This window comes from Sander vitreus, chromosome 4 (genome assembly GCF_031162955.1).
Source record: "Sander vitreus isolate 19-12246 chromosome 4, sanVit1, whole genome shotgun sequence".
In the NCBI taxonomy this organism is placed as follows: Eukaryota; Metazoa; Chordata; class Actinopteri; order Perciformes; family Percidae; genus Sander; species Sander vitreus.
Genome location: NC_135858.1, coordinates 12,167,191 through 12,191,457, shown reverse-complemented (window position 1 = coordinate 12,191,457; position 24,267 = coordinate 12,167,191). Strand labels below are relative to the sequence as shown.

General features: G+C 40.1%; 1 protein-coding gene across 4 annotated transcripts in view; it reads left to right on the top strand.

Moving 5' to 3' along the window:
• The window catches only part of LOC144516751 (RNA-binding motif, single-stranded-interacting protein 2-like), a 28,499-nt gene extending 5,511 nt beyond the window's left edge, over positions 1 to 22,988 (top strand). For 2 of the 4 annotated variants that reach the window (XM_078248329.1, XM_078248332.1), the window contains exons 2-14: positions 4,465 to 4,628; positions 9,251 to 9,309; positions 9,736 to 9,827; positions 13,480 to 13,637; positions 13,775 to 13,854; positions 13,975 to 14,084; positions 14,268 to 14,311; positions 14,505 to 14,598; positions 14,865 to 14,915; positions 15,174 to 15,284; positions 16,009 to 16,089; positions 18,704 to 18,791; positions 19,160 to 22,988. In XM_078248329.1, the coding sequence (XP_078104455.1) occupies positions 4,465 to 4,628; positions 9,251 to 9,309; positions 9,736 to 9,827; positions 13,480 to 13,637; positions 13,775 to 13,854; positions 13,975 to 14,084; positions 14,268 to 14,311; positions 14,505 to 14,598; positions 14,865 to 14,915; positions 15,174 to 15,284; positions 16,009 to 16,089; positions 18,704 to 18,784 (1,125 nt within the window). In that variant the 3' untranslated portion in view covers positions 18,785 to 18,791; positions 19,160 to 22,988. The remainder of the gene's footprint in view (positions 1 to 4,464; positions 4,629 to 9,250; positions 9,310 to 9,735; positions 9,828 to 13,479; positions 13,638 to 13,774; positions 13,855 to 13,974; positions 14,085 to 14,267; positions 14,312 to 14,504; positions 14,599 to 14,864; positions 14,916 to 15,173; positions 15,285 to 16,008; positions 16,090 to 18,703; positions 18,792 to 19,159) is intronic. The other 2 variants (XM_078248330.1, XM_078248331.1) reach the window with 2 other exon arrangements.
• Positions 22,989 to 24,267: the final 1,279 nt, after the last annotated feature.

Genomic DNA, 24,267 nt, shown 5'->3' with positions numbered 1-24,267 from the left:
TTTATGCCAAAGTTAAATGCTGTGTACAAAAGGCTTTGAGTTTGAACACATCATATATGCTCATCAATGCATGTTTGTAACAATTCCACAACAGAAAAAACATTACATACACAAATAAGTGATGTCTACAGGGCTACTTTATTGTGTGTGTATTAAACCAGCTGTTCTGCTGCAGTGACTCTGTTCTCATTAAACTCTGTTGTAGAGTCACCTTTGTCCTTCTGGCCCTCTGCCAGTTATATGTTTATCTATCTCTTTGTTTAATGGTGTCAGATGTTTTAGATTGGTCTCCAGCTTAAGTGCCAACCTATGAACTGGCCAAGGTGAACAGGTAGAGAGGGAGAACAAGTCCTTGGAGAAAGCACAGCTGTCAGAAATCCGATGCCAAGTACCGCAGTGATGCCAGACACTCGGTGTGTCTCACATTTTGTTAGATCTCTAGCTGAGCTGAGGGCCAATGTTTGTCAGTATCCGTTTCCAAGCTTCCCGGCTTTGGCCACCTGACCTGGCTTGAAAAGCCATGCATGCATGTGCATTTGCACTGTGCAAGTGCATCAAGGTGTGATCAACAACATTAAGAGACAGACAGTTTGTAAGATGAATAGGTGCCTATAAAAAAGACAAAAGGAAGGCGAGGGTTAGAGACAGAAAGCAATGAAGGAAGACTCAGGAACGAGTCTAGACGTGAGTTTGGTGTCCCTGTCACCTGGTTGGAATGCAGAGCTCATCATTCAAATGCCCGTGTGATAAGATCAGGAGCAGATAGAGAGGATTTCTTGCCTGCTGCCATACTGGGGCTTACTGCTTTACTAGACACACAGTCCTTACCTAACCCTCAGCTAATGTAACAAGACTATTTTTCCAGATGTATTAGTCTGACAAATGAGTAGTTTTTTATGTTTGTATTGTTTTTATCAACATGACAAACAGGAAATTATTTGGTTTTAGAGTCAAATAGCTTTTCCAAAATGTTTGTCGATGCTTCAGAAGCGGTATCTAATTCCTTTTCCCGTGACTCATTTTCCTTGTCAGAGCTACAGTGGAGCTGGTGCAAAGTGTCATCTCAGCGGCGTAACTCTATACAAGCCGGATGCTGCGTCCTCATTCAGCCAGGCTATAAATCTGTGCATTAGCATGTAAGTCGGTCAGCTGGTCAGACAGCCATGGCTCTTTCCTGTCTAATGTAAGACATGAAGCCAGGACATGGGAAGGTCGGCAGACCCCCCCGCCCCAACAGCCAGGAAATCTATGGAATTCTGTGGGTCAAACTGGGGTCAACTGGAGAAGCCCCCACAGGGAGCGACAGAGATAAAAACAGAGATGGAGTGAGACTAAGAAGAGGGTTGGACATCTAGGCAGAGATACATTATCAAGCGTTTTAAGTGTTTATATAAATGTATCACAGTTAATAACTTATTTTGATGTCAACACAAAAAATTAAAAAAATTACATTTTTGATGTCTTTTAAGATTAAAGTCCGTCAGCACCAACAGCATGCAGTATTTGAGAAAGACACTGGCAGCTTCAGAGTATTGATGTAAGGAAATGCTTTTATTTATAGAAGTGTTTTTGTGTTAAGTTTGGTCCTAAAAATATCCAGTGATATTTTTTTTAGCCTTTTGTTATGAATTTGGAGTGGTTCAGCAGAGGAGGAGAAATGCAAACCCATCAAAAACCCACATGTCGTCTCCTGAGGTTCATGTTTCAAATGGTTCTACAGTCACATCAGTAGTAAGAAATACCTGTTTGGAATATTCATAAAGATTAGAAAGTGCTTAATCAATGTTCATTAAAATATATAATTAATGGAACTAATCAGATTGTTCTTTTAGTATAATGAAGTTTGAAGTTGGCTAAAACTGACTAAATGTTTGATTAATGATCTACTAATCTGTTAAATAGGATATTGGATTAGTTCTTAAACGATTAGTAATTAAATAGATCAGGAAATCAGTCATTTATTAAGCAATACACAAAGCTTTCACTGTTTCCATTTTCTCAAATGTGATGCTTCTCTGTGTTTTTCTTGTAAATTGAATAACTTTGGGATTTTGTACTTTTGGTCAGAGCAAACAATCAATTGCAAGACATTACATTGGCCTGTCATAATTTCCCAGAGGTGGGAACTTGGTTTGTTGCAGGCCTAGATTGGTGACATGATTTATTTGTTCCTTAGATCTTGTTGCTCTCTCCGCAACTACTGATCAACTATTCCAAATAAAAGGTAAAAAAGCGTGTTTCAGCATAGGTCTTCAACACAATACATTCAAATTAAATGCATAAGGATGCTGCAAGAGTCTGAAATGTAATCACCAACCAGCAGGGCAGCAAAGACTGTTCCAAGCTTTTGTACTTTAAACTTGATTAGTTCACTTGCTGATTATATTTTGTATAGTTTAAAGGTCATAGATGATACATTTTCCCTCAAGATCTTATGCAGCTCTCAAATATGGTGTGTGTGTGTGTGTGTGTGTGTGTGTGTGTGTGTGTGTGTGTGTGTGTGTGTGTGTGTGTGTGTGTGTGTATATGTGTTGATTTAATGGGTTTTGTTGCAATGGTCTGCTCCTGGTACAGTCTGGAGCGAGTGTGTGAACGAGATTACAGGTCTCCGCTGTCTTGCTCTTTCATTCACAAATTAGCTGCCTCCAAAAATGTATATATCATGAACTACACTTTTTTGGGGCCCTGAGAATGTGTGTGTGTGTGTACATCCTGTCATTTGTGTCTTTTTACTGGTGCACATGTGTAAATATCCTTGGAATGAAAGAGAGGAAAGGAAAGAACGCACACGCATCTATTCTTTGTTTTACTTTGAGCAGGTCATGTCTTCATCTTACCTAACATGAACAAACACATGCAACGTTTTCAGGTTTATTCAGCAGTAGAGAAAGAGAGGATTGTCTTTAGAGAAATGAGTGTGTTGTTGAAGCGGCTGCCGTGCTGCTGGCAAAATAGAGGTCAGAGGGGCTGTCTGAGAGGGGCGCCATGCCTTACAGATGGCGTCTAATTAGCAGGATTGGTTGGCGTTGCTGGTGGTCCTGGTGTGACCGTGGCTTCCTGCTGGGCTTTCTTTTCATAAACACCCTAAGTCTGATCAGTGACCCTCTCCTCTCTCCTGATAATTAACCCATTGTCCTCTCGTCGCCTCTGTCCAATTGCTCTCTCAAATGATACGCTCCACCCTCACAGTGCTGAGCTGAAAGCACATTGCTCTTCTTCCTTCGTATGCAACACTGAATGAAAACATATGGCTGTCAGATTAATGTGATTAAAGTAATTTTCTCACAGCAAACAGACAAAACATTTGCCAGGTCTGCACTCTGCTATTTATTGCCTCAGTCTTATTTGGAGAACAGCCAGTAGATCTATTCCTGGAAAGAAAGGTCTTTTTTTTTTTTTCAAAGTAATGATGAAACCGCATTTATCCCAATACAAAAAATATTCCTCTTCATGGTTACACAATCTTTTGTTTGATTGCTCCAAGGAGAACCACAATCCCAGTGAGAGGTGGTTGTTGCACAACAGCCTTTCATGTTCCTAGTGGTGAGTCATCTACTAGTTGACCACCATAGTTTACAACTAGTATTCACCGGCACTAAGTCCTCGCTGAAACAAAACAACCCAACATAAAAAATGAGAGGGAGGTTCAGTAAGAGTTGAGGTAGAGCATGTCAATAACAAACTTCTAGTGTGCTGTTTTTGCTCATCTCTTTGAATTCTCCTTGTTTCTTCCTTGTTTTGAACAATGGACGTTGTATGTAATGTGGACGAACTTAACCCAGTTATTCCATCTTGCTCAGTATCTACTTAACTGTTAACCCCAGAAACAGTTTGAGAGGGAAATGTCAGAAGGACGGTGTTGAACCTGAGGCTTCTTCGAGTTTAGGGCGATTGAAATGTAAGCTTGAACAGATGGCAGCAATTCATTTAGAAATACCTGCTTTCACAAGTAGGCTATAAGTAAAATAGCAAAAGGAGATGAAGTGTAAACATTGTTCACAATCGGTTGATGTCTATTATTCAATCCCGCATCATCAGGCTGACTAAATGTTATTTTTAGATCTTAAGAGCTTATCATATGCACCGCAAGATTTTTTGTTGTTGTTCCAAAAGTAAAAAAGAAGTTACTCAACACGGAGAAAGAGGCCTCTTTTCCCTATATGGAGTAGGCAGCCAAGAGGCACCACATTCCCCTCAGAAAACACTATTGGTGAGTGTTGACATGAGGGATCTATGATATCATTTTTCGCAGCTCCAAAATCATCTGTCTCATGCAGGATTACTTTCTATCTCCACATCTCTAAACACTCCTTTGAGTTTTTCACACGACACATTGAATAATATCTAACATCGCTGTGCTTGTCCAATGTTTGCTGGTGTTTGAAAATATGGAGTATTTTCACAATTATTTCTTTTGTGTGCTCACGCACAGTTCTATTTAATTTTGTTTCTTTCTTATTGCAGCAGGCCTATGTGTCCTCCGGCCACCAAATGGCACCCCCCAGTCCAAACACCAACAGTAGCAGCAACAGCAGTGGGGGAGGAGAACAGCTGAGTAAAACTAACCTGTACATCCGCGGCCTCCATCCGGGGACCACAGACCAAGACCTGGTCAAGCTCTGCCAACCGTGAGTGACTTTCAAACTTTTGTTTTTGATGGACTGATGATATAAAAATTGGATTTAATTTGCGAATTGAGCCTCAAGAATTCCACACCATAAGGCTAATTTATATAATGGAATAGTGTGACATTTTGGGAAATTTATTAGAGGTGTATATTACAAGTTTTATCACAATACAATATTCTATCAATTCTTTGGACAATACAATATTTGCTGATATTACAAAGTCTGCCACAATATAATTTTGATTTGATTCAATTCAATGCCTGTGATATATCTTGATGAAAAGTGGTTTGTGAATAAGGATGCTGAATTACCACAACTAAAGTCAGTTTGATTAAATCTTAACAATCCCAGGAAACACTAGAAATTGTCAAAATGGCAAAATGGTAGAGCCTTAGAAGGAAATAAAGGAAAGAGGAAACAAATGCATAGAGTTGGGAAAAGGAGAGGACGGGTGAAGAAGGAGAGAAGGGGCCAGAGAAGGATACAGCTTGTTCCTCATGTCCCAACCTAACCTTACAGACACACACACACACACACACACACACACACACACACACACACACACACACACACACACACACACTGCTGACAAAAGCCTGATGTTAGTGGATTAAGTGGGATTTTTGGCCAGTGGGAAATGTGTGTGTGTGTGTGTGTGTGTGTGTGTGTGTGTGTGTGTGTGTGTGTGTGTGTGTGTCTGGGGTGTGTTTGTGTTGGAGCGAATGATAGTAAAAGTTTATTAGCAAAGATATTCAAATAAATATGTACAGCAGAGGTTGCAGTTTTGTGCACTGTATTGGAAAGCTGTAGCAGGAAAACGTAACACTTTCCGGGCACGTTTGTGACACTGAACAAAAAAAAACAGACAGGCATACTCGTCTACTGGCAATGGGAAAGGAGTCTATCGCCTATTTTTTAGCAGGTTTACCTTTGTTTAAAACACCTGTATATACACACTAATTTTGATGGTAAAGGGTAACACAGAGCGATAAAACCCAGTAATAAAGCAACCAAACAGATTTTGGCTGCTGCAGGTCAGGGCTATGCTGTATGTCACAGAATGTGAACCTTAGCCATGCATCCGTCATCTCCACGGGTCATTCGCAGTAACACAACACGCCTCCCTGAACAAGCACTAGCCATAGCTAATAGCACAGCCCCTCCCTCAGTAATATGTGTGTGTCATTCTCCAGTTTAACCACTCTGACCCTACATAAAGAAGCCTCGGAAACATCAAATCCACAGTACATATTTGCATGGCTCGTATCTGATAATTACGTTAATATTGTGTACAAGCACACGTTGTCGAAGTTGGAACAATAAAAGAACATCTGAAATCTGCGGTTAGTATGTGAAACACAAGGAGAGTAAAAACCGGGGACGGACAGAGAAGTCATTGTAGTGTTGTTAGAGAGGTTGAGAGAGGACGGAGACTTTAGGGGTGGGTGGGACGGCTACCTCTGAAGGGGAAACTTAAATTAGTGGGAAAAGTGTAGCATGGCCTGCTGGGAAAGAATGTCAGACAGCCGTTTATGGGTCAGAGCTGTCTTTCAAGTCCCTGTGGCCTCCAGTGTGGTGGGCTGCTGTTCTGCTGCAGAGGGGCTGAGGTAAGCAGAGGGTCACACACAGTCACTGCCTTCAGACCTTTGAACTCTCCTGGTGGGAAAAACATGAAACGCAGCTTTTGTTTTTCTTCATCATGCTTCTAAGGGGCCATCCACACGGTGTCGCTTTTTGGTGTAAACGCACATGTTTTGCATCGTTTTGGCCGATCTTCCAAACGAATCCTGTAAACGCACTGCCTGAAGACGCACTTTTTTTTTAAACAAAAGGTTCCCAGGGTGAAAAAATTCGAAAACGGCGCCCTTGTGTCTTCGTTTGGACGGCGAAGCCGCATACTTGCGTATCGATGATGTCAACGCCACACCCCTCGACCTCTAGCCTTCGACCTCTTATCCCGCGATGACGTCTCATAACAACAACAATGGCGGACTACATGCTTGTGTTCCTGCTGGAGAAGATTTTGAGCCTGTTAGGTTACATGGGCATGTTTGATATACATTTATTTCTTATTCTTTGGTTTTTGACAAGATATTTTCTTTCAAACCATGTATTGATGTTTTGATTTTTGGACTGTTAAAGAAATAAGGAAAAAGCATAAGGCAATAATGAGATATATTCTACTAATATATTCAGATATGCACTGATAGCATACTGTAGCATAATGTGTCTATCATCAACAAGAAAGCTAACGTTTGTGCTCGTTTTTTTTTATAGTCAGCCATTTTCTTATCAAAGTACGTTTAGTAATATGTCTCGAAGGAACAGTGTCTCTTAAAAGAGAGAAAATTATTTAAAAATGTCTCTGAGGGCTGCGTGTGTGCAGTACAAGGTCTTCCAAAATAGTGTGTTCTGAGGCTTAACATCAGTGAAAAGAGATTGTTCCTGAAATGCACTGCTACCAAATGAAACCAGTGGAGTCAGTTACATACTCTGCTGATTTATATCATAACAATGTGGGTAGTATGTGTAAATGAACTATGGTAACCTTTCCTCTATCTTGCCAGCGCCCAAATCTCCGCGCTCATCTCCCATCTCAAATCCGTGCTGGAACTACAGATTGTACTTCTGCATACAAACACAAAGAGTATAGAAGCGGATCGAGAGAGAGAGTCACCCGTCTCTCTTATTCTCAAACTCAGACCGAATTTAGATTAAACTGTAAAACTAGACAGTTCTGATTAAAAATAAACCAAGATTCAGTTACGCGCCTCAAATGTTTTCAGAAACATACTGTTACCTGTAAGACGAGATTGTTTGGTACCAGCCAGCCGCCATATTAGTTCTATGACGTGCATGCATTACGTCACCCACCAGCAGGAGCGTTGATTGGTCTGGTGCGGCGCAGTGCATTCTGGTAGTTGTAGATTTTTTACCTTTTGAGCAAAAGGGAATACCACAGCCCCTTTTCTCTGTTTTCTCTGGTCGTGTGCATCTTTTTACTGCATAAACAGCTCAGTTTTATGATGAGGCTATTTCCCCAGCAGTGAAATACTTCTTTAATTAATGCCTAATATATTACTAATATAATTAGTTTGATATGGTTCATCCATTTGAAGCCAACACGTGAATACTATATTACTTTGTTTTACTAAAATATTTCTAACAGTGGTAAACAGTACATTTTCAATGTATGTTTCTACATTTGTGCTCAAAGGGCTCAGAGATATGACCAAAAGAAATGTAAAATGTAGTTGGGCTTGAATGGGTTACACTATATCAACCCTGTTCACGCCCAATGACCACTTTGCAGCTGTTAGATGGCAGTAGGAAACTATAAACATAGCCTTTTCAAAGGTCATCTGGCTATGTGGCAGTGGATAATGAATTATTAATTTATGTGAGGAAGTGTCCTTTATAATGTACTGTATCTATCTTGAAGGTAATACAATGAATGCACAAATCCAGCTGTGGCCTCTATTGTGTTAGCTGACATCAAGATTGTTCACATATAAATCTGCTACTATTTTTGTTTTCTAAAAAGACGCATGGCCTGTATTTGTATGTACATTTTAGAAACTTGGAGGAGATAATGCCACAACATTTCAGCATAAATACTTTGGACACTGGTGTCAAACGTGACAGGTCTCTGCCGTGGCCGTCTAGTCAGATCTAGTCATCTAGGCAAATGTCCACTGAAACTAGGCGGGAGTGTAGGACCCAGCGATGTGCGTGTGGAAAAACAGAGCGAGGCAGAGGGATGTGGTGGGAAGGAAGGCGAACTGAAGGGGTTAAGCATCAGGTTACAGTGTACATTCCGCCCAGACTCCATGTCTCCCAAACAGAGGAACTCACTGGCTAAATTCACCAGACAAGGGCAGGTCTATTATACAGTAGTGCTGATGTGCCGTCTTATAACACTGCATTCCATTAGTTTCTGCATCTTACATAACACTTCTCATTTACTGCTTTTAATGTGGTTTTCATAGCATTGATGTTTTATAATACTGCATCAATGCATTCATTCTTTCTTTTCTTTTACTGATTGGCCTTTTTAATGTTTTTCTATTGACAACCGTGGACTGAAATAAAAGGTTAGGACACTGGCTTATGTTTCATACACCATTTGGATTATTTTATGTGTATTTAAATGGATCGGGCAAACCTTAAGTTCCCTTGAAAGTCAATATTTCTATTTGCAAGTCAAACATTGAAACACTTTAAAGCTTTATTTGAGCCAGAAATACCCGAGAGCAGAGCTGTATTTAGTAGAGAGGTGTGTGTTTGTGTGTTAGTCTGTGTATAAGTGTGTGTGGTAAAGACAGGTCTGGAACAAATTGTTTTTGGCCCTAGGGTGCTGTCTCCTGTCTGTCTAAAACAACGCCAGGGAACAGAGTTACCAGCATACAAAGAAGGGTTGAGGCGGACAAAGTTTTCTGTGACACACATGATCGCATTAAAAAGACACAATTGAGTATGTGTTCATGTTTACAGCTGTAATCAGGCAGCCTGAGGAAGTGTGGCAGAATTGGTATGCACAGGTAGGAGCAGATTCCTCTTTGCCCTATAGTCACCTCATCTGTCATTGACCCTGTTTTCTGTATTCTTGTCTGTCCCCACAGGTATGGCAAGATTGTTTCGACCAAGGCCATCTTGGATAAAACCACCAACAAATGTAAAGGTGAGTTAGTCGTTTTAACTAATTTTATATTTTTAAATTGAGAGATGGCATCATGATTTTTCATGACTGTTGCCTTCACTTATCCCACTGGTGTTGGTTGTGTTGTTATTAAAGGGGAATTTCATATTATTTTATGAAGCTACAACCAGCAGACAGTTAACGTTAGCTGAGCTTAGCCTAAAAACTGCGAACAGGGGAAAACAGCTTGCCTAGCTCTGTCAAAAGTTTAAAAAAGCATCTACCAGCATATCTAAAGCTATTAAATTAACATATAATATCACGTTTGAAAACATAGCTGTTTCCCCCTTCTAAGCTATGCTACGCTTGCCTAGCTTTTAGCTTCATATTTAACTCAACAAGAAAGCACATAACTCCAAAACAAAATAACAACACAGCAATTTCAATATGTGTTTGTCTATTTTACAGGCTATGGCTTTGTGGACTTTGACAGCCCAGCAGCAGCACAGAAAGCAGTTACAGCTCTGAAGTCCAGTGGGGTCCAGGCTCAGATGGCCAAAGTAAGAATTAACCAACTCTTGATCAGCTCTGTTACACAGCCACTACTTAAATGTGTTTCTTTTTTATCTTTCACTCCTGACTGCATATCAAGTTTCCCATTTGGGATAATAAAGTGACTGAACTGAACTGAACTGAACTTCTTTTACCCCCAAATCACCATTATGCTAAACTTGTCAAGTTTGCCTTTTGATCCAGTCTTGTCTTCTATAAAATCTCCAAAGAGCCACCTGCTAAACATTGACCACTGAGAGTCGTAGTCCCTTCCTCATCAAGCACACATCTACCTACTTTATTATTTAAAAGGTTACATGCAGTGCCCTGTTGGCAAGGGTTCAAGATAAACTCTGGTTTATAGAGAGGCATGTTTGTTATACTTTGTTGGGTGAACCTGTGCCAATAATCAACATTTGTACAAAGGATAAAGTCTGGCTTGATGGAGACTAGGTTTGTTATAAGCAAAATGACTCCCCTTTTTAATCCATTTTTGTTAATTCACCACTCTTTACTTGTTATTCCTGTACTGCTTTCCCTTTCATCCTCATTTTGTCTCCTCTTCCTTCATTGCCCTCCTCGCCACCTTCTCTCTCCTTTCCCCTCACACCCTTGTCTCTGTGCTTGTGTATGTTGCTAACCTGCTCCTGTTGTAGCACTTGTTCTGAGCTCTTTGTCCAAGGGTCTGCAGTCAAAGCAACTCTTGTCGGCCCATTAAGCTGATCCCTCTGGCTCTCAGGCTCCCCATTGAGGGAACCCAGGGGAGGGTGCCACTACACCCACTGTCAATGGGACAGACACAATGGGCTGGCATTGTCCATCGTCTGGGCTCAGGCCTGGGGCTGACACCAGCACTTAATACACTCCACCCCAGTGTCCCTGCCCCCCTCTCCGTGTCCTGTACCCAAACAGACCCACTGCAATGTAACACCAGGGTCTCCCTCAGCCCAGCCCCAGAAAACTGTAACAGATCCACACTGCCAGCTGACCTGAACCAGTCCAGTGCAACTAAACCCGGAGTCTAAGTTCTCTGCGCCTCCTCTGTAAGAGTGCCACACAATCCTGTGTATCTTAATACCCGACAAGTGCAACTGGACACTAAGACTCAACTCACCCAGACAGCATTTGCTCAGTCAGAGGTGTTGATAACCACTATAAAAACCTAAATATACACAGCTACTTCAGTCACTGGGTTACTTCAGGTCAGAAAAAACAAGCATTAGTCTAAAATCAGTTTAACATCAACCTCTCAAGTGCAGTTTCACTTGTTTGCACCTTCACCATGGCTGCTGCAGAGTGTTGTTCATAAACAGAATGAGCCACACCTTGCACTCGCCGTCCTCAGAGTATGCTCAGTCCCCGAACGGGCCACCCCAGCCCCGAGGCTGTGGGCCCAGAGGAACCGCGTGCATAAGGGACAGGGGAACCATGGCAGAGTTAAAAATAGATCCCTTCTTACTTCCCAGCACCTCCCTGTTCAAACTCAGACGTCAGCTCGCCTGTGCTGCACAACACACAAGCAGGCAAATACACAGAGACACACCTCAACAGACATGGCTCACCTCAGGCCTGGCACACACAAAAAAATACACTGTGACGCCTCAGCAAATCCCATTAACGTGTGCCTGGGCTACATCCAACAGCATTTTCATATCTACAACAGGATGATTATTTGTTTGAATATGAAATTGGATATTGTGTGTGTACAGGAGGGTAAATAAAAGGATAAACAGGGAAGGAGTTTCTCTATTAGTCTTTTTGTTTGTAGTAGTTTATTTTGAACATGTACATATATATATATATATATATATATATATATATATATATATATATATATATATATAATAAATTAAAATAACAGATAAATAAGAACATGTACATCTCAGCACAATCTTCCAAAATTATTGTAAATGATTCAAAAAAGGAGTAGGAAGAAGTTAAAAAAAGAACAACTCTTCAGGTCCTACCCCCTTTTTCTATTTTTATCCTTAACTACAAAAAATGTAATGCTTCACTTATTTATACATGTTTACATACACCGCATATCTATCTACCTACACTCACATAAACACATGCATACACATAGACACACACACACACACACACACACACACACACACACACACACACACACACACACACACACACACACATTTACACATTCTTTTTTTTCTTTTCCATTTATCTTTTTAATTTCCATCTATCTATATCAAACCAAATAATAACCCATCTAAACTAGACTTAGTATATAAGCCTAGGACCATACAGTCAGTACAATACTAACACCTCGAGTCCTTTTCATATCCATTCAATATATTTGTTTTAAATAGTCTCTTAAAATTGCTCATTGTTGTACATGAGGTCTAATGCAGTGTGCCACTGTGTTAAATAATAGCTGTGCTGCCACACCCAGAATGACGACAATCACAGAAAATAGGTAATCTCTTGGCCAGGTGGCTTACGGCTGAGAACAGAGGCTAATCAGATAGGCAGTAAATCTTCATTTGAGATAGCTGTTTGACCCAGATCTGACAGTTTCTTTCGTGTATGAGTGAAAAACCGGGTTGCAGAGCAATCTGATAGCAGTGAGTGTTAGAAGAGTGGGCAAAATGGAAAATAGTAGCTTTAAAATATATTTTGATGGAAGAGAAGAGCCTGTTAATCAGCAGGCAGTCGTTTATCCTCTTTTCCTTTCTTGCTATCTTCTGTCATCCTCCTCTTTCATTACCCAAATTATTCAAGACTCCCACTACTTCCTATCTTGTCAGTTCTCTCCTGTACAAAATATCAGCCTTTTAAGCTCCTCATTTCTCCCACCCTCGCTCTGCTCTATCCTCTTCCTTCTCTCTCTGTTTTCCCTCCCACTCTTTTTGGCCCAGCCTCTTTTCTCCCGGTTGCCAGGCTCCTGTTGCTCTCTGAACTCCTTAACTTCATGCCTGGCTTCCTGTCTGCTTCTGCACAGTCACACAAGGTTTCACTTTCAAGCTAGTGCCACAAAATAAGTCTCTGAATAATCTCTCTTTACTTGTAGCTATCCAGATCTCTTAATTAGACAACATTCCTCCTGAATATGCAACTTAATCTTTGCAGACAGATTCATATTTGCATGTGTCAGTATATTAATGTGTGCGTATGGATTTTGCAAAACCAAACAGCCTTAGTTGAGGCAATGACACATGGGTGATAAATTATTCAGAGTTTCAGTTTATTGGTACTAATTGCTTAAAAACATTTTATCCGCATCAAGTCCTAATACAAAATGATGCATGCAGATGATGAAGTATTAATGTGCCAAGAGTGACGGCAGGTGTTGATGGAAAGACTGCTGTCACACTGCTGCCTACACAGGAATTTCTGCAGTGTGAAAAAGATATTGAAAGAGAAATTTTCCATTTGCAAATGCATTAGCAAAGATGTTTGTTAAGTGTTATGCTAAAATAAATGCTAAGCCTTTAAAAAAAAGAAGAATTAATTGAAGTATTTTGGGTACCAGTAACACACCCCACCAGTAGGTATTAATAATGCAATAGTTTCAGATGTCTGCCACTTCTACACCAACATGTATTGGTATTGCAATGAAACAAAAAGAATCACATCTCTACATGTAGGTCCAAAAAAGATCTGTATGTGAACTGGTTTTCATGTCTACTTCCTGTACAGCAACAAGAGCAGGACCCCACCAACCTCTACATCTCCAACCTACCACTGTCTATGGATGAGCAAGAGCTGGAGAGCATGCTCAAGTCATTCGGCCAGGTCATTTCCACACGCATCCTCCGAGATGCTAACGGGACAAGCCGTGGTGTGGGATTTGCCAGGTCAGACATACTACACTACTCCATGGTGGTGTGTGATGATTTGAGTACAGTTTGTGCTGTAAATAAAATGTAGTATAATCCTAATGTAAACTGCGCTCCACAAGCAGAATTCAATTTGACTTTTGACTGTATTTCAGAATGGAATCCACGGAGAAGTGTGAAGCCATAATTCAGCATTTCAATGGCAAATTCATCAAGACTCCACCAGGAGTGCCTGGTGCGTGGAAAATTGTTTTGGTATTATAGGAACCTGAAATTGTTGGTGCCAGAGCTCAGTGTATTGTTCCCCACTTTGACCACTAGATTCACTCTCTTGTTTGATCTGTTGCTTTCACAGTGCCCACAGAGCCCTTATTATGTAAGTTTGCAGACGGAGGTCAGAAGAAGAGGCAGAACCAGGGGAAGTACCTCCATAATGGAAGGCCCTGGGGTAGAGATGGAGATACGGTAACATGGCCACTTTTAACTCTTGATTCTTAAAGGGAACTTCCTTTGTTCACGTTACATTTCCTGTTGGAAATTAAAGCAAGACCATCATTTTCGCTCTGCTAGATTACTTTTTTTTAGTACAGACTGCCCCGGTGTTTGTATGACCTCACTGTTTCTAAATCCTGTGTATTGTTTTTCCAGGGAGGAATGACGCTTGCGTATGACCCCACGGCCTTACAAAATGGGTGAGTGGTATTCATGGACTGACTGAAAACAGTCTCAACCCTCCAGGAAAATAACTCAAACGTAGTCAAGTACTGCCCTCTGCTGGGCATTCCGTGAACACAGAAATGCTTTTAATGCAGTTGGAGACAAACTGCAGAATGTTGACATGATGCCTTCATGTTTTCTTCTCGCTTTGCTCCGTCTGTTCGGCAGCTTTTACTCCTCACCCTACAGTCTGGCTCCAAACCGAATGATCGCCCAGACTTCCCTCTCACCCTACATGCATTCTCCTGTCTCATCCTACCAGGTGGGCTATTTCATTTGCGTTTTTAATTCAAATACTGACTTTTTAAAATATGCTTTAATGCCAAGACTTCATTTTCTTTTGCTTTTCTGTGCCAAACTGCTGATTATGTCCACATTATGAAGTTAACAGACACTCAGGGAGGACCACAGCCCACAGTACTGATTATATATGTTCAGGTTCTTATGACCTCTCTCTGCATAATACGGGCTCTGAGGGGACAGCAACTCATTACAAATGAGTTTCATGATGTGTTTCCTGATCTATAGGTACACAACCCGTCCTGGATGCACCATCAGTCATACCTCATGCAGCCAGCTGTGAGTATCACCACCATCTCCTCTCATATACCCCATTTACTCTAAGCCACCAAAAAAGCATAAACGTAAGCAAGAAGCATTCAACATTTGTGGAGGTGGTCTGAGATGCATTCCACCCAAATGTAGAGCTTAACTGTACTCCCCGGCATATTTGTATATGTGGGGCCACTTGTGATGGATCTAAAACACATTCCATTAGAGATAGTGATTCAGACTTAACAAATGTTTAAGTTTATGTGCGTTTCTATGCATCCACAGGGTACAGTTCTTACCCCAACAATGGATCATGCCATGTCCATCCAGCCCACGTCCATGATGGGTCCTCTCGCCCAGCAGCTAAGCCACATGTCCCTGGGCAGCACGGGCACAGTCAGTACCAATCTCACACACACACACACACACACACACACACACACACACACACACACACACACACACTAGAGTGTGGATCGGGGCGCATTTTTCTGTCCGAGCCCGGCCCACGCCCACAGTTAAAATCAAATGTTTTTCTCATACTAATGACACATGTACATTTGTTTGTGTGGAAAGCCTGCGTTTATTAAGCAACTGTAGGAAGGCATTTGGAAATGTCAACAGATGAGCGCACACGGGGCAACAAGCACACGTTAACACCTACATAATAAGCTGTTTTAAATTTAAAATGGTCAATGCCTTATCGCGCTGATGTGACCGAGTCCGACCCGAACCCGAACATTTCTAAATATCTGTCCGATTCCGGCCCGGCCCTTCGGGTACCGCTGGGTCCCGTAGGGCTCGGGTCGGGTATCCATCCTCTAACACACACACACACACACACACACACACACACACACACACACACACACAGAAAGAAAGAGGGAGAGAGACAAGAGAAGCACACACACACACATTTCACTCAGGCTCGGGTCGGGTATCCATCCTCTAACACACACACACACACACACACACACACACACACACACACACACACACACACACACACACTATGGACAAGGCAGAAAATTGTCCCCATACTGTCCTGAAATTCACAAGATCAAATATTCATGTCAAATACTACACACAATTTGTGTTTTCCTCTCTGCCTTCCCTACAGTATATTCCGGCCAACACAACTATGCAGGGGACCTACATCCCCCAGTACACCCCAGTGCCTCCCTCCAGTGTCCCAGTAGAGGTATGAAGCTAGCCTCAACCTCAGCTGCTTATATTTTATATTTCCGTGAAGGGGATGACTAGTAATTTAAACACTTATAGGGACGTATTTACTAAAACTTGACACATCTGTGAGCTTAAAAAGAAGCTGTTGCTTTTAGCAGACTAGCTTTTATTCATCTGTATTTTAAGGAGTGGCAGAGTTAGGGCACAAAAGCAGGAGCGGTGACTATTCAAACTGCCAACTGACTGATTTACTGAACTGGACAGTGTCCATGTGCCCTGAAGGTGTGTGTGGTATTTTATGACAGGTATAAGCTGGCGTAGTAGCTTTGGTGATTCTTGTAGTATTCTGTAAATACCAAAACAATTATATTAGAGCAGAAATATCAGTATTGGTTCATGTCCTGTTTTGGAAAGATAAAACAGAAACAAAGGGCTAGCAAGAGTCATGCCATTCCTGAGTTTCCTTGTAGAAACTTAAAGGACAAACTCAGACAGATTTAAAAAAAAAAGAAAAAAAAAAGGTATATGTCTTTCCTTGTTTGTTGTTGTTGTTGTTAAGTTGATGGCCAACTGGACTCACCATCCATCCAATCTTTGGATTCAACGCTTGATGTTGATCAAATTATTCTTACTGCCACTGGCACAATTATTTTATGATAGGCCAAGGAGGTAGAGTTGGTCTATATTAGCAGTCTAACAGACTTTACATTTTTAACAATAACATTTTAAAAACAGTTTTTGCAAAGTTATTGCTTATTTCTGTAATGGAAGGTGTAGACCTCAGAAAACATATCAATTACACTTTCCCCCAAATATTTGTTTTATAGAAAGTTTCATAATTTACACATTTACATTGTATTTTAGCACCTGCTGATATGTAGAATTAAATTGTGCAAAGATTGTATTTCTGTCTTCCTCACTTTATCTTTGAATAATTAATAACTGTGTATTATTTAATGAATGTATTAATATGTATTACTTATACTTCCCCCATGTCATTTTCCTCTTGTGCAATAGCTGTGTGCTGTCCAGACAATCGGGTCTATATTAGTTTTTTTATTCAACCATTATTCAACTAGAAGAGCCTTTGCCACTCATGAATGAGAGTCAGAATCATTTCTTGGAGACGTTTGGCACAGACTCCACAGTCTGTGTGCAATAGTGCTGTAGCAGGTTCCTGGCTGAGCGCTCTGCAGGAGTGCGGCTGAGCCTGTGGAGAGTCTTGAGTCATTTGTTGGAAGGTGGAGCTCAGTGATAATGGTGGGAGCCTGCGGGATGAGCAAGACAGTGAATGAGAAAAAGGGGCAGGTTTATGAATGGAAAGAGGCACAGTAGTAAGCCAGAAACTGAGGCTGTGATTGGAGGGATGAGATCAAGTGGGATGTAGGAGAGGAGAGGGTGGAGGAGAGTGATGGGTGTCAAAATGTGGGTCAAATTGGGTCAATGTCCTTAAATTATAGCACATGGTGAATAAGGGTGTCACGATTTCGATTTTAATTTGAAATCGACCGAAATTAAGTCACAATCTCGAACTTTGAATTAAAAAATGGAATCGTCGATGCTGCCACGCCCCCATGTCACGTCCGGTCGTCTTGTTAAGCGGAAAAAAACACACACGTGTTGAAGTGCTGCGAGTCAAACTCCTAACTCCTCTAACTTAGCTACATCCAGTCAAAAGATAACATAGCAACTGCAGATGCAGGAGACCCTTCGACAGAAGTTGAACCCCCTCCTCTTTCACTGAAGTCGCCGGTGTGGAAGTATTTTGGATTTCCAGTGAGTGACAACGTTCGATAGCAGTGACAGCACCGTTTGGCTCAGTTATCAATGACGTTATCATCGTGGCTAACACTTTTTTTTTTTACTTAATTTTTTGACAAATCGTGTCGGCTCTGCTTTCTAACATGATGTCATTGTGCTAGCCGAGCACCGTTAGCCTTTACAACAGAGCTGCTTCACTACACTTGTTAGATCATGTTTCATTCCGGAGTTCTCTGTTGATTTGTGTCGCTGTGTTCTCGTGGTGGGAAATGAATGTAAACAGAGCGGCATGTCGGAAATGCGATGCGCTGTGACGTAGGTCCCCTTCGAGGTCAGGCTGATGTTGGAAGTCCCTCTAGTGGACAGAATATGTAACAACAACCACATGCTTATAGTGGCATTGACCATGCATAAGCCTGAGTAGTGTTGTACATATTAATAACAGGCTGCATTTGAGCATTAAATCTTCGAATATTATTTGAATAATGGCATAGCAACCTGTACTTTAAAAACAAAATATGTAAAAATCGAGAATCGAATCGAACCGTGACCTTAGAAGGGAAAATGTAATTGAATCGAGGATTTGGAGAATCGTGACACCCCTAATGGTGAATGTTAAGCATGCCTTTTAGTAAATACGTCCCGCAAAACGCACTGGCCTTCAGTTTTCTGTTTTCAGTTTTCTGTACTTTGGTTTATCCACTCAAAGACAATAATGTCTCAAAGACATATAATGTCTTGGATTCGGTGGGGAGGGCAGTGGGAAAATACAGTCTTTTTTGTATCTTTGATAAAAATCTGATTAATTTGCACATCATAATTAATTATCAAGTAGAGTATTCTTTGAATAACCTGTCCTCTTCTTTTAGGAGAATGGTGGTCAACAGCAACAGGTTGCCATGGAGTCTCCCGCAGAGCACACAAACTACTCGTACCAACACACCAAGTGAAGCTAAGGTAGGACAGTGAAGGTCTCTCTGCTCGGTCTCTCTGCTCTGTCCTGCATATTACATGGATGTAGACTGATGCAAGCCTGCCATGGTTGCTGTATCGTAAGAGAGTCAGTAGCCAGTGATTTACACACACAAGTACTACTTAGTCCAGTATATTGACAAAATGCATGTATGTGTTTTATTGCACGGTCCAATCAGAGGAAAACCCCAAACACAGGTTATTTAGCCATTTTAAGATTTAACAGTTTCAGAGAACGATGTCTTGTGTTAAAATGCTTACTGTGTGTGTGTGTGTGTGTGTGTGTGTGTGTGTGTGTGTGTGTGTGTGTGTGTGTGTGTGTGTGTGTGTGTGTGTGTGTGTGTGTGTTGCAGCTCCCAGCAGGGTGGGGCTGAGGGCACAAGATGAATCCAACCAAACAGGATTCAGCTGGAAGAGAACTGTGCTCCATACCATCACCAAGTACCCAGACTTGAACACGGATAATAAAAGGAACGTGTGTGTTTGTTTGTTCGTGTATGTGTGTGTGTGTGTATGTGTGTGTGTGTGTGTGTGTGTGTGTGTGTGTGTGTGTGTGTGTGTGTGTGTGTGTGTGTGTATGTCTGTGTTTTTTTTTTTTATTTTTTTTTTTTTAAAAAGGACAACAATTACGTTATTGGACTTTATTGCTCACATCCTTAAGAGTTGATCAACCAAAGGTGGGAATCATCTTCACAGAAGCTTTAATCTATTTTGATAACTGAAAAAAGGAACATAACAAGAAGTTTAAAAGGAAACTAAGAAAAAAAAAACTTAGGAGAGGAGGAAAAGACACAGAGCATTATTTTTGTGCACGTAATATAAAAAAAAATCTTATTTTTAAAAGAAAAACACATTCTGGACGTTTCAGGGTGATCCAAGGAAAAGTTGAAACACAATGTGTCTTTTATTTTTTTGTAAAATATGCAAACTTTTATTTTTATTTCCTGATGTTTGTTGTTTGACGTTCTATTTGCAGCAGCGGGGGAAACAATTTGTACAGATTTAAAAACGTGTCGAGTCATTGTAACCGTGGGGAGGCAAACCGTTTAAAGCTACTTCTTCCTGAAACTGCTGCAGAGATTTCTATTCATGCACAGACAATAATAACATTGTTTATAGTTAAGTCTAATTCTTTTTTTTTTTTTTTTTAATTAACATTCTTCCATAAGTGAACAAAAGACAATCAGTTATTTTTATTTATATTTGAATTATAGTTCTATTTTTTTCAGACTTTTTAGATCATTGAAACATACATTTATAGAAAAGAAGTTATTTAATACTGTAGTCTATCAAGACATGATGAAACTGACCTTAGCCGACGCATTAATGATAAGCTCTAATATTTGGAAAATTCTTCTTTCGTAGTTTTGATGCTTGGATGACTTTTAATTCAGTTTAAGTCCCGTATGCGCCATCAAAAATGGCACCTGTTCATACTAATAGTGGCCCTGTTTTGTTATATTGTAACTCCATGTTATATCCATGTCCATGAGAAGTGGTTTTAAGCGGTTTTGCTGTGGCAAACCTTCAGGTATCATTAAATTCATCCTCTGTCGAAGGGATGAAGTGAACGTGCTTTAGATCTGAGCAGTTAAATTACTTACTGAAAGATTATGTGTACAAAGAGCAATGCAGTTACTAAATTAAGATATAGTTTATCAAAAACAATGAGGGAAATGAAATAGAGAACTAACACGATCCCTGAGAATAATTAGTATGAAAGGAAAGGGAGCTGTAAGAAAGTTAAATGTTTCTGTTTTTCTTTTGTCTGTCACTTGAAAACCTTTTTGAGCTAACGTGCCCTATTTTTGATGAATTTATCTTTTGAAGTAGATTTTAGCTGTAGGTTTTACCTTTTTTTACAGAGAGTAGATGTTAGATTTTTCTCTGCGTATGGATTGATGCTGTTTTCTTGTGCTTGTTTTCACACAAATTTCTGTTCCAAACCTTGTGTCGTCTGTCCTCATATTGCATCGGGCCTGTTTGTAGAAAGCCTTGAGGAGCGGAGAGTTGACCCAAACAAAGACTTCATTTAGTGCTGATCCAAAAGATTCTTACTGATGCTGCATCAGTGTTGCAGCTCAAAGAGGATTCGTGCACAAAAGCCCTTTTCAGAGTGGAGCTCATGTCACCACATACAGTGCATCCAAATGTGTTGAACTTTAATTTATGCAGACATCAAAAAGTGTAGATATGTAGATAATAGAAATAATGGTTTTACAAAGGACTGCTCACTAGACCATGGAAGTGCCATTAAAGATGTTTATAACAGCCTTTAGTGAGGCAGCAAGTCTGAATGAATTTAGGAGTGATCCAAAATTCCGCGAAAACACTTTTTAGCTAAGCCTTAATGTTTTTTCTCTGAATGAACTGCCTGATATCTCATAGGATTGACACTAAATTGTATATACTACAGAAATGGCAACAGGCTTGTTTGAATGCCATCGAGTTAGTCATCATCAGTGGAGTTAGCTGTAGGGTAACGGGGAGCTTTTCTTCCCGCTCTTCAACCATCCATGTTTAAGATCAGTGATAAACGCAGTGTAAAAACGTATTTCTCAAGGCTCGAGGTTTGATGATTGGGTTTCTAACTCTTTAAAAAAAAAAAAAAATTCACACGAACACTTTTTGCTGTGTGTTTCTGTTTTATTTCCACAACCAAAGATGTTGCAGCCACCCATCTTTTAACTCTCTGTCACAGAGCTCTCATTCATAGACGATCATGCGTTGCGTGTAGCTGGATAAAATGCCCTTTTTGTGCTTCTGACAGATTCAGAAAAATTGAAAAGATTGCAGTAAGGGTGGTGACGTGCACACAATATTCCACATTATGACCCCAGTTTAAGGCTTTGTGAGAACTTACATGTAAATGATCTGGTTTTGTTGACGTGTGTTAGTTGAGTTTCCCTCAGTGTACGTAATGAAGTGCTGGTGCATATTTAAACAGACTCATTATGAACTTTATTGGCCACAGCAGACACCCAGGAGAAATCCAGAGCGTTTCTGATAGTGAGAGTTTTTTTTCGACACGAGAGCTAATTTTGTAAATAGTCTTTTTTTTCCACTTCCTCTGTACACCATTTTGTTTGTTTCTTCTTGTGTGTGTGTTTTTTGTTGTTGATTTTTTTTAACTGATTTATAACCTGTCCAGATAACACAGTGACTAGCAAGTTTGTCAGATTCAGTGCACCATGAAGGAAAATGTCATGGATATTGTTTATATGTTCAGATAAATGATATTCCATGTATTAGCCATCACTTTTAATACAAAAACAGGATTTTGAAACTATGAAATGACCACTTGTTACAATACAGTGTTTATTTTTTTATTTTATTTTTTCACAAACTTGTCAGCATAGCTAATATTACAGGAAGTGATGATGCTCCAAAATGAATGTGCACCATTACAATAATAGAAACTTAAGTTACATTTAAACTGTAGGAATAAACACAACAGTGTGCTCTATAGACAGTACACAACATTTGAAGAAAAAAAATCTCCTTGCACTTATTGTTTTGAGTCCACATCAATTTGAAAATGCTCTTTTCGTCCATCCTAATGTAGATTAGATGGCTTATTTCATAGCTTCAAAATGTTTTGCTGCTAAAACAGGATTTCCAAACAGGATGTTAGATGTTGCCCAGTCTGGATTTTCAAAATGTCCCTTTTTAATTTGGTTGATACAGAGTATCCCTCATTTGTTCAATTTCAGTAACTTCATGATACTAATATACAGAAATTATTTTTTACTATTGTTTTATTAATGTGCAGTTCAAATAGTTATATTTTACATGATTAAAACTCAGAAATGTTGTCTTAAAGCACCATTTTTGAACATGAAATAATAAAACGTGTTGCTCTACACTGTATGAACCAAGTTTGTGTGAATCCCATTTTGAAAATCTGATGGGCTCATCTCGCTCTCTGCTTGTGAACAGTTTTCTTATTTATACAAGAACTCATTTTGTACAGTTTTGTTAAGAGGAAATAGGTTTTGATATTTGGTTATTTTGCAAAGCCACTTGGCTACTTTTGTCTTCCTGTGCCACGGTTGCTAAAATGTCTGTAACTTGTGTTTTTTTATTGATTGAGATAAGGTTTTCCTTCTTTCTTGGTTTTCTCTTTGAATTTTAATATGTCAATTTTTCTTTTCTTTTTTAATAAAAGCCTTGTTTCAATGATTGGGTGAACTGTGTTTTTATGTATCAATATTTACAGTCAGTTAGCAGATACCTAACCGATTCTTATCTGTGCACAAAATTCAAAAAATGTTCTGTAAGGACATTTGGAATGGAACAGCTGTGAAGAAATTATACTTTATACTTATACTTAATACTTTATTATAATAATCACCATCATAAACATTTCTAATGCTGATGTTCTGATCATCAACTTGTTTACATGAAATCATTTTCTATCGCATCCCAAAGGCCACATTAAAGTTACAATAGAAAGTGCAACTGATGTCTAATAACTAAAGCATGCTGTTAAAGTATGTATGATGCTACAAACACATTTCCCCTATGTGGTTGGTGTTGTATCTTTGTTTCAAAACACTTGAAGTTAGTTGAAATCCACTAGTTCAGGTTTCGCTCTAACAGTATTTTCCCCAAATAACCTCCTCAAACTCTCAAGCTGAGCTGAAAATATCATACACACACACAGTAAAACAAACATTTATGATAATGTCCATTAAAAACAAGTATAAAACAAACTGTATCTACTGTACATAGATGGTGAAACAGTCAGTTATTAAAGCAAGCTCAACCTAAAAGTGCATATTTTCAGATTTTTTTCCTTTTTGGTAGCCTAGAAATCTAGACGCACCCTAGCGGCAGCAAATGTAATTTGCAGCCAGGGTCAGTCTAGCAACTCTCCGTTGGCTTGCAAGCTGGAAAAACCAAATTCTGGTCAGACCAACCACATCGTGTATAGAGTCGGTGGGCGGGCTTAACATAAGGACAGCAGAGTTGCGACGGTTCCGCATGAATTCCCTGCTACTTGAAAACAAAGAAGATGGCTGCTGTTGCTGGCGAACAGCAGTCTTTCCAATCGGCTTTGGCCGACCAGATACGGCAAAAATTTAATCTATCAACTAGCATTGCTCTGGTTGGTTGTAGCGCTATCCTATTGCGTGCAGAGGGAATTTGAAAGACAACTGTTCATCACGCCCCATCGGATTGAGCCCTGCCAATGCCTTGTCAGGCTACCTTTTTGGCTCAATGATGGATAAAAAGATCATACTTAACTTACATTTTTGGTGTGTTGTCCACTTATAAGCATATTGACTGTTTAAACACACACTGTTGGATGGTGGGGTCACAGTAGACCCTGGAGCAATACAAAAACACATACAGTACACAGAGATGGCCAGAGTGAGTGAACGACTACAATAAGATATCAGCCAGGTGTAAGCTATGTCAGGGCAGGATTGTATGGACGATTACATAAGGGGTAAAA